General features: G+C 39.6%; 2 protein-coding genes across 2 annotated transcripts in view; both read left to right on the forward strand.

Moving 5' to 3' along the window:
- Positions 1-4807, forward strand: part of LOC308309790 (uncharacterized protein) — a gene marked incomplete at its 3' end in the record, with an annotated part of 21376 nt that extends 16569 nt beyond the window's left edge. The window contains exon 11 of the mRNA XM_080755707.1: positions 4601-4807. Within this exon, the coding sequence (XP_080611833.1) occupies positions 4601-4807 (207 nt within the window). The remainder of the gene's footprint in view (positions 1-4600) is intronic.
- On the forward strand, positions 4158-13166 carry LOC308310153 (uncharacterized protein). Its single transcript, XM_080756303.1, has 5 exons — positions 4158-4297; positions 4601-4771; positions 5091-5222; positions 6991-7068; positions 12982-13166. The coding sequence occupies exons 3-5, from the start codon at positions 5100-5102 to the stop codon at positions 13015-13017; spliced, it is 237 nt and encodes a 78-aa protein (XP_080612429.1). The 5' UTR covers positions 4158-4297; positions 4601-4771; positions 5091-5099; the 3' UTR covers positions 13018-13166.
- The last annotated feature ends 2612 nt before the right edge of the window (positions 13167-15778 follow it).

Below are 15778 nucleotides of genomic sequence, written 5' to 3' on the forward strand. Positions count from 1 at the left end.
GCACACTATAGGACCATTGAAAGAGGGAGTGGCTATGGGGGAAGAGGGAGTGGCTATGGGGGAAGAGGGAGTGGCTATGGGGGAAGAGGGAGTGGCTATGGGGGAAGAGGGCCGGGGGAGTGGCTATGGGGGAAGAGGGCCGGGGGAGTGGCTATGGGGGAAGAGGGCCGGGGGAGCGCCGCGTGCAAACGGAACGGGCTAGCGGTGCTGTGTAGGCCTCAAAACATACTTGCAAAGTACATTAATACAATTTGAAGAAATAATGTGACATTAAATCTCTCCCCCATTGAACAAATATATACACCTGTTCTGTTCCTCAACTGCTGTACTGCTGGTGGTACCTGCTTTAAGTTGGGGGATGTCGTCGCACAACAGGCAACCCAAAAAAAACAAGACTTGCAAGGAAATAAACAAAACATACAGAACTCCTCCAGATTTATCTTGGATTATTTTCCCAGTTTTTGTTCAAAACAAGCTTTTTTCTCCCCCCCACAACAGCCCACAATTTAAAGGACCACTTTTCAACCTACCTTCATATAATTGGTCCTCACTAATATAATGTCTCATAGGAGGGCTGTGGGCAGTTCAGAAACCCATCCACCATGCAGTGACATCATCGATGGGGAATCCAAGCTCATAGAAACTGCAGGGTTTTTTTCCCCCTGAAAAGTTGCAATGCGATAATCGTTCTAACAATAATAAATATATATATATTAAAAACATATATTATTCCACTGGTGGACGGGTTTCTGAACTGCCCACAGCCCTCCTATGAGACAGACTGGTTTCTGAACTGCCCACAGCCCTCCTATGAGACACAGACTGGTTTCTGAACTGCCCACAGCCCTCCTATGAGACACAGACTGGTTTCTGAACTGCCCACAGCCCTCATATGAGACACAGACTGGTTTCTGAACTGCCCACAGCCCTCCTATGAGACACAGACTGGTTTCTGAACTGCCCACAGCCCTCCTATGAGACACAGACTGGTTTCTGAACTGCCCACAGCCCTCCTATGAGACACAGACTGGTTTCTGAACTGCCCACAGCCCTCCTATGAGACACAGACTGGTTTCTTCGTGAAATTCTCATTTAGATGCTTGGTGCTGAGTATGTTGTGGTGTATGGTGACCTTTTTTAACGTCATTGAATACTCCTATTGTGTAGTTTTTTTTAATTTATCTATGTAGTCTGTTATGTCTTCTGTTATTGATTAGTGCCAATGAAGGTGATCTCTTTGCTCAGAAGCCATACTGATTTTCAGACAACTGTTTGTATTTTTTTGATGAAATCATCCAGACTGACCAAAAGTATCTTTTCTAATATTTTTGAGAGTTGGTGGTAGCAGAGAAATTGGTCTGTAGTTTTGAAAATTGGGATAGTTTTTGCCACTTTCATTCAGTCCTGAATCCATAGTGGAAGGAAATTCACAAACATTTGGAAGTTGTATTTGGAATTATCACCCCCTTCCAGTTTGATACTTTATACATAGGCAACCTCCCATAATTATGACTTACTGGACTGCAGTGATAAAAACACAATTCTGTTCCTCCTGGTGGGGAGAAAGAAGGCTATCACGACAACCACAGCAGCCTATACAGTTGAAAAATGGATTGAGAACTCATGATATTTACAAAATATAAAAACTGTTTTACTCACTTAGAACTCAGGAAGAACACATCTAATGGATTTGGACTGAATATGCGAATTAAAAAAGTACTCTTTTGTTTATTTTTTATTTTTTTGGTGTCTTGCTCATTGATGACCTTGTATCTGTTTTCAAACGAGTGTAATTATGTGAAAGCGCCTCCTTAGTCTTTTCCAAAAAGCTGTATTTTATTTTATTTTTTCCCCTTTGAATGAAGATTTTTTTTTTGACACTTTGGTCATGATTGAGTACTGGAAATATATCGATGAGCATCTGACCAGGAGGAGTCATAACATGACTCATGTTTTTGATAAATTCACACCTGTTCGACTTAACAACAATCATAACATGTAATGTACCATATGATGCAAAATGTTTGTACTGGACAATTATGATAAAAACATAATTTAAAATAAATGTCAATTAAGGTCGCTGTGCTTCTTGTTGTTCTACTAGGTTTGGATATTAAAAGGAATACATTCATACTGTACATTCTATTCATGAAGTCATCTGTTGATTTGAGAGTGTGGATTCAGATCTTGGTTGGAGTCTCCACAGATAAATATCATCATATACTCCTAAAAAAGAGTTTCCCTGGTAGCAGAGTACAGATAAATATCATCATATACTCCTAAAAAGAGTTTCCCTGGTAGCAGAGTACAGATAAATATCATCATATACTCCTAAAAAGAGTTTCCCTGGTAGCAGAGTACAGATAAATATCATCATATACTCCTAAAAAGAGTTTCCCTGGTAGCAGAGTACAGATAAATATCATCATATACTCCTAAAAAGAGTTTCCCTGGTAGCAGAGTACAAATCCAGCTTCAGCATGCTACAGCGACATCCTGTATTCGCTCTTGTAGATCGGCTACTTTTAAGATTAAAGTGTTATAAACCCAAAATGGAATGCTGCCCAGGCTAGGTGGTTGAGGAAAGTGGCGGGTTCTAGGTTGAATCTAACTCACAATTTTTTTTTTTTGTAATTGAACTTAAACTTAATTCATAGTGTATTGTGTATGCAATGTTTTAGTCTATGTTTAATGTCTGTCAAGAGATATACCATTGTGGATTATTTTGACATAGCCTACATTTAAATACACAATAGCCTCAGTTACTGTGTAACTGAAAATTCACCACCTTTTCATTCATTTGAGTCCTCTTTTCCTCTTTTTCGAGTTAATTTAAGACTGAGGATTTAATGTGTACTCACAGAGAGCAGATATTGCCATCATCGTCATTCCTGTAAATATCACTGGGTAACATAGCACATCTATTTGTAATGTAATTGTAATCGAGACCAAACTATCCATAAGTGTATGATGTTGGTTCCGTAAACTCCTGGGACGTCTGACTCTTTTCGCTGTTGCTCTTCAAACTTTTTCCATAGCTATACAAACACAGAACACTGAAATTGTGACATCACATGAGATTCTTATTTCTAAGTTGCTTGAATTAATTGAAACACCTACAGTAGAAGCTATAACTGTTTCATTTCCCCACAAAATGTCTGAGGGCATATGCTCATTGCTACCTGTATTTCTATGTTGGAGCTATTCGCTATTTTGTATTTCACATTTATTTGTTTTGTTTGAAATAATGCATACAATAATGCCGTACTTTGAAAACAAAGTGCTTTCCAAAGAGTTCCACCTGAATGAGAGCGGATGTGACACCTACAACTGTGTGTGCACAATTGTTGTTTTGTTTTTATCTAATGTTGTGTATTTGTATTGAGAGAGGCCAATTCCAGTTGTGTTTTGTGTTCAAACTATATTAATAGTAGTTACTGAGTCACGCCACCAGGGGGAGATCGCCCTATGGTGAGCATGGTTTGTGTGGTATATGGACCACGGAGGCTTCCGTTCTTCAGACAGATTTGCAACCTGCTTTTGAACGCAACATAAATCTCCTGTCTATATTTTCCCTGTACAACAGGTTAGTAAAGTGTGCAAAAGCATTGTAACTTATAACAAAGGACTCATAAGCCTTTCTTCTTTTGTTTGGTCTAAGACTGATACAGAAATGTTGTGTTTTGGTTTAGTTTGAGACTTGTACAAGTGAATGAGTGACTGATTCTAAAATGGAGGCCTTGTTTATTTTCTGTAAAAAACGGAGCTCACTGACATATATATTTTAACACAACAGCTGTAGCATAGGGTTGGGTGTGATAATGTGCAAATGTTTATTTCATGTTTTGTGATATTTTGTGTGTTTTATAAAAAAAAGTTCTGTATGCAGTAAGACTGACTAAAAATGTAAACAAGCAATGTGTAAACAGTATTACAGTATTTACTGTGAAAGTAAAGAACAGAGACTGATAAAAGTAACAGTATTATAAATGTGAGTTTTGGAGCACATTACAAATGTATTATTCTAAAGTAACAGTTTATTGTAAATTGTGAACTATGAATATGTGATTATTGAATGTGATGAATATTATTGAATTTAAGGAGAGAAATAGAGAAAATAAGATTCTGTGAATAAAGACAGATTTGCAACCTGCTTTTGAACGCAACATAAATCTCCTGTCTATATTTTCCCTGTACAACAGGACTTATCTTCTGCCATCAGGCAACTCAATCGTGAGGCCTGTAACACGGAGACCCATCTTCAAAGTCGACGGAAATCAAATGGAAGTCAGGAAAGGTATGTGTTAATTGAGCTACATTTGGTAACAATTATGCTGGTGTACACAATGCTCGTTAATCAAGGTAACCACTTGAGGTGTTAGTCCCACAATCCCCAGCCAAGGAGGACTACAGTTAAACTGGCAAGTTGTCCAAATTGTCTAATACTGGCACACCCACAGTAATATTGATTAATGTATCTGTCCCTTAAATTAAAGTTAATAATTTTTTGCGTGTTTGTGTGTGCTGCCTTTGATGGAAAAATAACAGGCATGTGCCAATATACATCATGGACACTTTATATTCTTTGTCTTGTTTGAAGGACCTGACCAAGCGCTCCAGCCAGACGCAGAACAAAGCTGGTCGTAAGAGGCAACATGAAGAGCCAGAGAGCTTCTTCCCTTGGTTCACTGACCACGCTGATGCTGGGCCTGACGAGCTGGGAGAGGTCATCAAGGATGACATCTGGCCTAACCCCTTGCAGTACTACCTGGTAGGTAGCGTTTGCCGTCTTGAATATCATCTGTGATTTTTACTGTTAACTGTGAGCCTCGTCATGGCTATTGCAGCTGTGGCATACTTTTTGACTCACGGTCACGGTGAAAAGTGAACATTGCACCCCTGCTGGGATTTGAAACTTCAGTTGTTTTAGATCTGAGCTGCTTGTTCTATGTAGTTTCAAACTTGTACATGTTTTCATGGACATTTTTGTAGCTGTTCTGCCTTGGTGAGTTTGAAGTGAGAACGTTGAATACTTACATCTTTAAGAATCAACCTGAGCTCCTTGAAATTTACATTTCTTTAATGTCTAGGTTCCTGACATGGATGATGAGGAGGTTGAAGGTGAGGATGATGATGAGGACGAAGAGGGTTTGGAGGACATCGATGAGGAGGGTGATGAAGATGGAGAGGAAGATGAGGAAGATGATGGCGAGGTTGGAGAGGTATGGATGCCATAATCTGTTAACTCCTGTCACTATTGGCAGTTGTATCTGTGTACTGTCATGACTGTTAATTTCTTATTTTTACGATGATGATGGAGAAGATGACTGAGATGACGTGGATCTACCAAGACCCTCAACCTTTTCTTCCCTGTTTGGTTTTTCACCTATGACCAGGAAGTTTATTTTTGTGTGCTTCATCTCCATTCTGAAGCCTCTCACCTGTTTGTGCCATGTTTAAGTTCTCCTTTGACTCATCTAAATCTTATTTTTCCCCTATGTGTTTAACAAGTACCAGCTCATTCCTATCACTTGTAATGTTAGGGGGCTACGCTGGGGATGGGTGGGAACTGGAAGTAGACTGGATGGTCTCTAGATGCCGCCTACAAAGTTTAGATTTCTGCAGATCAGGACAGAAATTATCGTATCTTGGGAGGAACTCTTGATGATGGCCACAAACAACTTCCAGGCTATCCAACCTCCAAGTTGCAGTTTGCTCCATTGACAGCCCTGTTTGTGAGACGAAAAAGTTCCATCTGATTGTTGTAAACAAACTAGCTAATGTTGCACCTCTACAAAAGCTTGGGTTATCCTCTCTGTCCACACAAAGGCTTTGTTTCAGATAAATCCACTCTTATGAGAAACATTTTGTCAAACTCCACAAAGGCATGATTCAAATAAGTTTTGATCTACAAGTGCATTACCTGTGCGCTCATTGCCAGGTGTGTGATCAAAGTGGTTTTGCACAGCACAGGTAATGAAGGTGTAACACTAAAAATCATAACATGGAGATTGACACGGTTGCTCATACAATGGTGACTTTTTGTTAGACTTGAAAGAGGATAACCCTAGATTTCTGTAGAGGTCCAATATTGGCGAGTATTGTATGCAATCAAATTGAACTGTCATGAATAGGGATATCAATGGAAGGAATTAAAATAGCCTTGTAGCCATCTTGATGAATTGGTGTGCAGCTGGACAAAATTAGGTTCTTGATGTTTTCTACCTTGAGTATATGGATGTTATGTAAATTTGCTCAATTCAGTTTTGTCAAAATTACTTATAATGGAGCTACAAGCTAACAGCTTGTAAATTTTGGGCCCCACTGCTTCATGGGAAATATGACCTGTTAAACTCATGGAAATTGCATTGAAATCACCCTTTTCTTTTCTGCTGGGGGGAAAAATAAACTGTTTTAAATTTGAGGTGTACAAGTTGCTTTGTTACAATAAAACTTACTGTGTATAAATGTGTGGGACTCTTTTAAAGAGGACATTTTATTAATGGCAATGTAGGCACTGGACATGCCTTAATATACAAACAAAATCAGCTCATAAAAGATTTTGGTGTGACGAGCAGGCTTGATGCAAAGTCTTCTCTTCATAATCGATGGGTGATTCGAGCCACAAGCGGGCAAGTGGCCACCGTCCAGGAGTATCCGTGGTACCAAGAGAAGCGCTCGTCTGCCGGCCAGTGTTGGGAGACGTTCGCCTTCCTGAGTGTTATGACTTCGAAGCGGTGCCCACACATGTGTGCGTGTGTGTATATATATATATATACATTTTAACAAATACTGTACACGCATATATATATATATATGTGTGTGTGTGTGTGTACAGTATTTGTTAAAATTTCTTATGAAGTACTGTCAATTCATAAACACCTGGAAGAAATCACGGCACTTCATGTTAAGTGATTACTATTCTAATTATTTAGCATACAGTATGTCAGCAGCTTACTCCACATAACTGATTGAAAACAACCCCTCCAGGATCTCAGGAAGCAGAGGACAGAATCTCACGCCTTAATGCAGGGGACGCAGGAGAGGATTGAAACCATGAGAGCGAAGGTACTTTTGTTTCATGGCTGTCTCACTGTATTTCAAGCAATACTACCACATATCTTGCTAATCCAGCCTGTGTACATTTTGTGTACTAGTCAGCACCATTTTAGACGTATATTGTAATGATTTATGACCATATATCAATCAAAATGTACTGTAATTCTGCAAACTGTTAATAATTATTTCAATCAAAGGTTGCTGGGGTCTGGGGACCCCCTGCAGTAGGCTACCTAGTACCTACCTGTTTGTTGCTGGGGGTCCCAGAGATAGAAATGCCACTAAATGGGGGTCCGTATTCTAATGTCAAACTAACCATAACCTCACAAAAACGAGTAGTCCGTGTTGTAGGAAATTTACCAACGGGGTTTGAACAGGCAAAGTTACGAGGTGAGGACAGGATGGCAGTTCAAGGTATCAGTGTAACATTGTAATTCATAACATTTTCAGAACAGACGAGCACTATAGCAGCATAAACCACTCGTTGTCAGACGGAATACACACGCAGATACGAGTCACGACACAGCATTATTGCACATCTGTGCTTTGCCTTTCATCCACGCTTCTATAGCCTTTTACATTTCATTTCCCATCCACGGGCACAAGCAACGTGATATCAACAGCTTCCACCCGATCTGGATGGTCGTGTTGTTTCTGACGAGGGTAGCAACTAGTTAGCATGGGAGCTAACATTAGTTCCCCAACCCTCACACTCGATGCTGCGTTTACACGAGCAGACACAAAGACGAATGGGAATATCATTTGGAGCAGGCCGAGCAGCTACTGTACACGTCTGTTTGCATCGACAGTATGACTGTATTGTTGCGTCTGGTTTCACTGTCCACAGCAGGCAGACCTGTCAAAACAATGCACTTCCCAAAGCTCAGAGATATGCCACCACCTATAAATTCAAACCCAGAATGTCTTTCCCCAGCTATCTCATTCCACTTTCATTTATTTTATTCCATAGTCTTAGTTTTTCTCTTATAAAGTTGTTTTAATTAGTTTTCTAATGTTCCCCTTGAAAAGCGTAGTACTCAGAGAAGCATTATATAAATAATAATATTATCACTATTAGTATTACTACTTTTTTAATTGCCTATTCATTCATTGATTCACTCGTATCCAAATCCATTTGAAAAAAAAGCTCACTGATCAGGTCAAATAGGCCTATTGATATGCGATTAAAATGTGATTAATTGAGATTAATTAATCACAAATCCTCCAATTAATTAGATGTTTTTTTAAAGTCCCAACCCTATTCTTTATAGATCTAGCTTCAAATTAAAAATCTAAAAAAGGTTAAATGTGTCAGATCGCACCGTATCGTATCGAATCGCATCGAATCGCATCGAATCGCCTCAAATTCCACAAAATCAAAATCGCATCGAATTCCACCGAATCGAATTCGAATCGTTCTGTGTATAAATGTATCGTCTCTGAATCGCATCGTAGCCCATGCATATCGATACGTATCGAATCGTCTTGTAAAGGAGAGATGCACACCCCTAGTTATAGCCCATGTTTTTTGAAATTTTGAAAAAATAATTTAGCCTCGTTTCTCATCATTTTGGACCGTGGGCTATAGCCCATATCGTACGGCATACTATAGCGCGCCGTTTTTCATCATTTTTGAAGATTTGAAAAAAATGACGAAATGACAAAAACGATGGGTTATAGCTAGTGGTGTCAAAAAATATCGATATGAATCGATAATCGATTTTAACATTAACGATGCGACTACATCGATGCACGTGTGTCTGGATCGGTCAAAATAGCGTCTGCATCGGACGTTGGTTCGATCCTAAAGCTGCGAATCGATATAATTCAACTAACTGCGGGAAAAACACAGATGTACAAGCCCAAAGCGCTGTGCATTGCGACGGGTAGATAGCTTGTAGATCTGCTACTTCCAGCGCAGGACGGGCGCATGCTTATGATGACGCTCTATATGCATCAGCAGCCAGCAACAACAGACGAGCACTATAGCAGCATAAACCACTCGTTGTCAGACGGAATACACACGCAGATACGAGTCACGACACAGCATTATTGCACATCTGTGCTTTGCCTTTCATCCACGCTTCTATAGCCTTTTACATTTCATTTCCCATCCACGGGCACAAGCAACGTGATATCAACAGCTTCCACCCGATCTGGATGGTCGTGTTGTTTCTGACGAGGGTAGCAACTAGTTAGCATGGGAGCTAACATTAGTTCCCCAACCCTCACACTCGATGCTGCGTTTACACGAGCAGACACAAAGACGAATGGGAATATCATTTGGAGCAGGCCGAGCAGCTACTGTACACGTCTGTTTGCATCGACAGTATGACTGTATTGTTGCGTCTGGTTTCACTGTCCACAGCAGGCAGACCTGTCAAAACAATGCACTTCCCAAAGCTCAGAGATATGCCACCACCTATAAATTCAAACCCAGAATGTCTTTCCCCAGCTATCTCATTCCACTTTCATTTATTTTATTCCATAGTCTTAGTTTTTCTCTTATAAAGTTGTTTTAATTAGTTTTCTAATGTTCCCCTTGAAAAGCGTAGTACTCAGAGAAGCATTATATAAATAATAATATTATCACTATTAGTATTACTACTTTTTTAATTGCCTATTCATTCATTGATTCACTCGTATCCAAATCCATTTGAAAAAAAAGCTCACTGATCAGGTCAAATAGGCCTATTGATATGCGATTAAAATGTGATTAATTGAGATTAATTAATCACAAATCCTCCAATTAATTAGATGTTTTTTTAAAGTCCCAACCCTATTCTTTATAGATCTAGCTTCAAATTAAAAATCTAAAAAAGGTTAAATGTGTCAGATCGCACCGTATCGTATCGAATCGCATCGAATCGCATCGAATCGCCTCAAATTCCACAAAATCAAAATCGCATCGAATTCCACCGAATCGAATTCGAATCGTTCTGTGTATAAATGTATCGTCTCTGAATCGCATCGTAGCCCATGCATATCGATACGTATCGAATCGTCTTGTAAAGGAGAGATGCACACCCCTAGTTATAGCCCATGTTTTTTGAAATTTTGAAAAAATAATTTAGCCTCGTTTCTCATCATTTTGGACCGTGGGCTATAGCCCATATCGTACGGCATACTATAGCGCGCCGTTTTTCATCATTTTTGAAGATTTGAAAAAAATGACGAAATGACAAAAACGATGGGTTATAGCTAGTGGTGTCAAAAAATATCGATATGAATCGATAATCGATTTTAACATTAACGATGCGACTACATCGATGCACGTGTGTCTGGATCGGTCAAAATAGCGTCTGCATCGGACGTTGGTTCGATCCTAAAGCTGCGAATCGATATAATTCAACTAACTGCGGGAAAAACACAGATGTACAAGCCCAAAGCGCTGTGCATTGCGACGGGTAGATAGCTTGTAGATCTGCTACTTCCAGCGCAGGACGGGCGCATGCTTATGATGACGCTCTATATGCATCAGCAGCCAGCAACAACAGACGAGCACTATAGCAGCATAAACCACTCGTTGTCAGACGGAATACACACGCAGATACGAGTCACGACACAGCATTATTGCACATCTGTGCTTTGCCTTTCATCCACGCTTCTATAGCCTTTTACATTTCATTTCCCATCCACGGGCACAAGCAACGTGATATCAACAGCTTCCACCCGATCTGGATGGTCGTGTTGTTTCTGACGAGGGTAGCAACTAGTTAGCATGGGAGCTAACATTAGTTCCCCAACCCTCACACTCGATGCTGCGTTTACACGAGCAGACACAAAGACGAATGGGAATATCATTTGGAGCAGGCCGAGCAGCTACTGTACACGTCTGTTTGCATCGACAGTATGACTGTATTGTTGCGTCTGGTTTCACTGTCCACAGCAGGCAGACCTGTCAAAACAATGCACTTCCCAAAGCTCAGAGATATGCCACCACCTATAAATTCAAACCCAGAATGTCTTTCCCCAGCTATCTCATTCCACTTTCATTTATTTTATTCCATAGTCTTAGTTTTTCTCTTATAAAGTTGTTTTAATTAGTTTTCTAATGTTCCCCTTGAAAAGCGTAGTACTCAGAGAAGCATTATATAAATAATAATATTATCACTATTAGTATTACTACTTTTTTAATTGCCTATTCATTCATTGATTCACTCGTATCCAAATCCATTTGAAAAAAAAGCTCACTGATCAGGTCAAATAGGCCTATTGATATGCGATTAAAATGTGATTAATTGAGATTAATTAATCACAAATCCTCCAATTAATTAGATGTTTTTTTAAAGTCCCAACCCTATTCTTTATAGATCTAGCTTCAAATTAAAAATCTAAAAAAGGTTAAATGTGTCAGATCGCACCGTATCGTATCGAATCGCATCGAATCGCATCGAATCGCCTCAAATTCCACAAAATCAAAATCGCATCGAATTCCACCGAATCGAATTCGAATCGTTCTGTGTATAAATGTATCGTCTCTGAATCGCATCGTAGCCCATGCATATCGATACGTATCGAATCGTCTTGTAAAGGAGAGATGCACACCCCTAGTTATAGCCCATGTTTTTTGAAATTTTGAAAAAATAATTTAGCCTCGTTTCTCATCATTTTGGACCGTGGGCTATAGCCCATATCGTACGGCATACTATAGCGCGCCGTTTTTCATCATTTTTGAAGATTTGAAAAAAATGACGAAATGACAAAAACGATGGGTTATAGCCCATGTTTTTTGAAATTTTGAAAAAATAATTTAGCCTCGTTTCTCATCATTTTGGACCGTGGGCTATAGCCCATATCGTACGGCATACTATAGCGCGCCGTTTTTCATCATTTTTGAAGATTTGAAAAAAATGACGAAATGACAAAAACGATGGGTTATAGCCCATGTTTTTTGAAATTTTGAAAAAATAATTTAGCCTCGTTTCTCATCATTTTGGACCGTGGGCTATAGCCCATATCGTACGGCATACTATAGCGCGCCGTTTTTCATCATTTTTGAAGATTTGAAAAAAATGACGAAATGACAAAAACGATGGGTTATAGCCCATGTTTTTTGAAATTTTGAAAAAATAATTTAGCCTCGTTTCTCATCATTTTGGACCGTGGGCTATAGCCCATATCGTACGGCATACTATAGCGCGCCGTTTTTCATTATTTTTGAAGATTTGAAAAAAATGACGAAATGACAAAAACGATGGGTTATAGCCCATGTTTTTTGAAATTTTGAAAAAATAATTTAGCCTCGTTTCTCATCATTTTGGACCGTGGGCTATAGCCCATATCGTACGGCATACTATAGCGCGCCGTTTTTCATCATTTTTGAAGATTTGAAAAAAATGACGAAATGACAAAAACGATGGGTTATAGCCCATGTTTTTTGAAATTTTGAAAAAATAATTTAGCCTCGTTTCTCATCATTTTGGACCGTGGGCTATAGCCCATATCGTACGGCATACTATGGCACGCCGTTTTTCATCATTTTTGAGGATTTGGAAAAAATGACAAAAACGATGGGTTATAGCCCATGTTTTTTTTAATTTTGAAACAACCAAAAGTGTCAAATAATGGTTAGAAGCTGTTTTTCAACAACCAAAAGTGTCAAATAATGGTTAATGGAGTTGGAACAACTGATGTTCAGGAGGAGGAGAAACGCGCATTGGCCCTGCCCTTCACGCCACTCTCCTCCCTCCACGTCAATCTACCTGTCCCCTTTTTATACCTGCCAAATACCACCCAGAACCCTCCTTGCTTCGCCCGCGTCGCACACTAGCCGCCTTCCTACAGGCTTCTCGCAACCCACCCCCACCCCTTCACCTCCATAGCAGCTCCTCTCCCCGCTCCCCCCAAAGGAACTACTACATCCACCTCGCCAAAAGTGGATCAAACGATTAAAACAAAACTCTCTCCCATCATTATCAGGTTCCTGCCGTGGGATTTCGTCCATGCGCACCGTAAGACGAACGCCTTACGACGAACGCCACACGACGAGTGCCATTCGACCTCCTCCCCAAAGACTCCAGGGTCGGCGACCCCCCCGGAACCTACACATCCGCATTCATTCATCCCTCCTTCATCCCTCCATCTATTCACTGTCAATAAATTCCTTAAACCTCCCCAATGGCGTGTTTATTCCTACTAGTGAAGAGAAAGTTTAAAAAATCAAAGCAAATACAGGTAATTCGAAAATGTTATTTTTGTACTTTTTTGTTTCTCTTCTTTATATATTACTTTACTGTTGAAATGTAAAATTTACATTTCAACGAAAGGACCTGTAAATGACAACACAAAAACTAAGGCACTGGTGTCGTACTTCTGGTTTACCGGAACGGGGTGCAACTCCCTGCAGTGCCCTGCTCAATTTGTTGTATTTACATGGTTCATTGGTGTCCATGGTCTCAGAGGTCATCGCTATAGTCTTAATCATTTTTGAGGATTTAAAAAAAAGTGAAAATCGTTTTTTTTTTATTATTCTTTTCTTCAAATTTCAATTCCATTTCCGCAATTCCACAATTTCCGCAATTTCCATTTCCGCAATTTCCCTAATTTCAACAATTTCCATTTCCGTAATTTCCGCAATTTCTGCAATTAATATTTCCGCAATTTCCGCAATTTCCATTTCCGCAATTACCATTTTCGCAATTCCACAATTTCCGCAATTACCATTTCCATTGTCTGTCTGCCTGTCTATGAGTAGCTGTCTGCCTGCCTGCCAGCCTGGTTAACAGAAAATAAATTGTTATGGCTGAGTAAAATAAAATACAATATCCATTTCCACCATTTCCACCATTTCCGCAATTACCATTTCCACAATTTCCGCAATTTCCGCAATTTCCGGATAACTTTTTTTTTCAAAATTTCAAAAATTGCGGAAATTGCGGAATTTTGAATTTTGAAAAAAAAAGTTATCCGGAAATTGCGGAAATTGCGGAAAATGAAAAAAACATGGGCTATAAGCCATCCTTTTTTTTCTAACACTCCGCAATTTGCTAATGTTTCCCATCCTTTCCGGTAAATACAACACATTGAGCAGGGCACTGCAGGGAGTTGAACCCCGTTCCGGTAAACCAGAAGTCCGACACCAGTGCCTTAGTTTTTGTGTTGTTCATTTACAGGTCCAGGTGTGCATATACATGTGCGCCTGTGCGTGTGTAGGTGCACGCTTCAATATAACCCATCGTTTTTTTCATTTTTTCAATATTGTCCAATTCTCCATGAGTAGCTGTCTGTCTGTCTGCCTGTCTATGAGTAGCTGTCTGCCTGCCTGCCAGCCAGCAAGTTGGTTAACAGAAAATAAATTGTTATGGCTGAGTAAAATAAAATACAATATCCATTTCCACCATTTCCACCATTTCCGCAATTACAATTTCCGCAATTTCCGCAATTTCCGGATAACTTTTTTTTTCAAAATTTCAAAAATTGCGGAAATTGCGGAATTTTGAATTTTGAAAAAAAAAGTTATCCGGAAATTGCGGAAATTGCGGAAAATGAAAAAAAAACATGGGCTATAAGCCATCCTTTTTTTTCTAACACTCCGCAATTTGCTAATGTTTCCCATCCTTTCCGGTAAATACAACACATTGAGCAGGGCACTGCAGGGAGTTGAACCCCGTTCCGGTAAACCAGAAGTCCGACACCAGTGCCTTAGTTTTTGTGTTGTTCATTTACAGGTCCAGGTGTGCATATACATGTGCGCCTGTGCGTGTGTAGGTGCACGCTTCAATATAACCCATCGTTTTTTTCATTTTTTCAATATTGTCCAATTCTCCATGAGTAGCTGTCTGTCTGTCTGCCTGTCTATGAGTAGCTGTCTGCCTGCCTGCCAGCCTGGTTAACAGAAAATAAATTGTTATGGCTGAGTAAAATAAAATACAATATCCATTTCCACCATTTCCACCATTTCCGCAATTACCATTTCCACAATTTCCGCAATTTCCGCAATTTCCGGATAACTTTTTTTTTCAAAATTTCAAAAATTGCGGAAATTGCGGAATTTTGAATTTTGAAAAAAAAAGTTATCCGGAAATTGCGGAAATTGCGGAAAATGAAAAAAACATGGGCTATAAGCCATCCTTTTTTTTCTAACACTCCGCAATTTGCTAATGTTTCCCATCCTTTCCGGTAAATACAACACATTGAGCAGGGCACTGCAGGGAGTTGAACCCCGTTCCGGTAAACCAGAAGTCCGACACCAGTGCCTTAGTTTTTGTGTTGTTCATTTACAGGTCCAGGTGTGCATATACATGTGCGCCTGTGCGTGTGTAGGTGCACGCTTCAATATAACCCATCGTTTTTTTCATTTTTTCAATATTGTCCAATTCTCCATGAGTAGCTGTCTGTCTGTCTGCCTGTCTATGAGTAGCTGTCTGCCTGCCTGCCAGCCAGCAAGTTGGTTAACAGAAAATAAATTGTTATGGCTGAGTAAAATAAAATACAATATCCATTTCCACCATTTCCACCATTTCCGCAATTACAATTTCCGCAATTTCCGCAATTTCCGGATAACTTTTTTTTTCAAAATTTCAAAAATTGCGGAAATTGCGGAATTTTGAATTTTGAAAAAAAAAGTTATCCGGAAATTGCGGAAATTGCGGAAAATGAAAAAAAAACATGGGCTATAAGCCATCCTTTTTTTTCTAACACTCCGCAATTTGCTAATGTTTCCCATCCTTTCCGGTAAATACAACACATTGAGCAGGGCACTGCAGGGAGTTGAACC

This window comes from Protomyctophum bolini (assembly GCF_963924005.1).
Source record: "Protomyctophum bolini genome assembly, chromosome: 22".
Lineage (NCBI taxonomy): Eukaryota > Metazoa > Chordata > Actinopteri > Myctophiformes > Myctophidae > Protomyctophum > Protomyctophum bolini.

Coding starts and splice junctions, on each gene's coding strand:
- LOC308310153 (XM_080756303.1), top strand. CDS start 5,100: ATGGATGATGAGGAGGTTGAAGGTGAGGATGATGATGAGGACGAAGAG. Junction 5,223..6,990: donor ATGATGGCGAGGTTGGAGAG/GTATGGATGCCA, acceptor CAACCCCTCCAG/GATCTCAGGAAGCAGAGGAC. Junction 7,069..12,981: donor TTGAAACCATGAGAGCGAAG/GTACTTTTGTTT, acceptor CATCATTATCAG/GTTCCTGCCGTGGGATTTCG.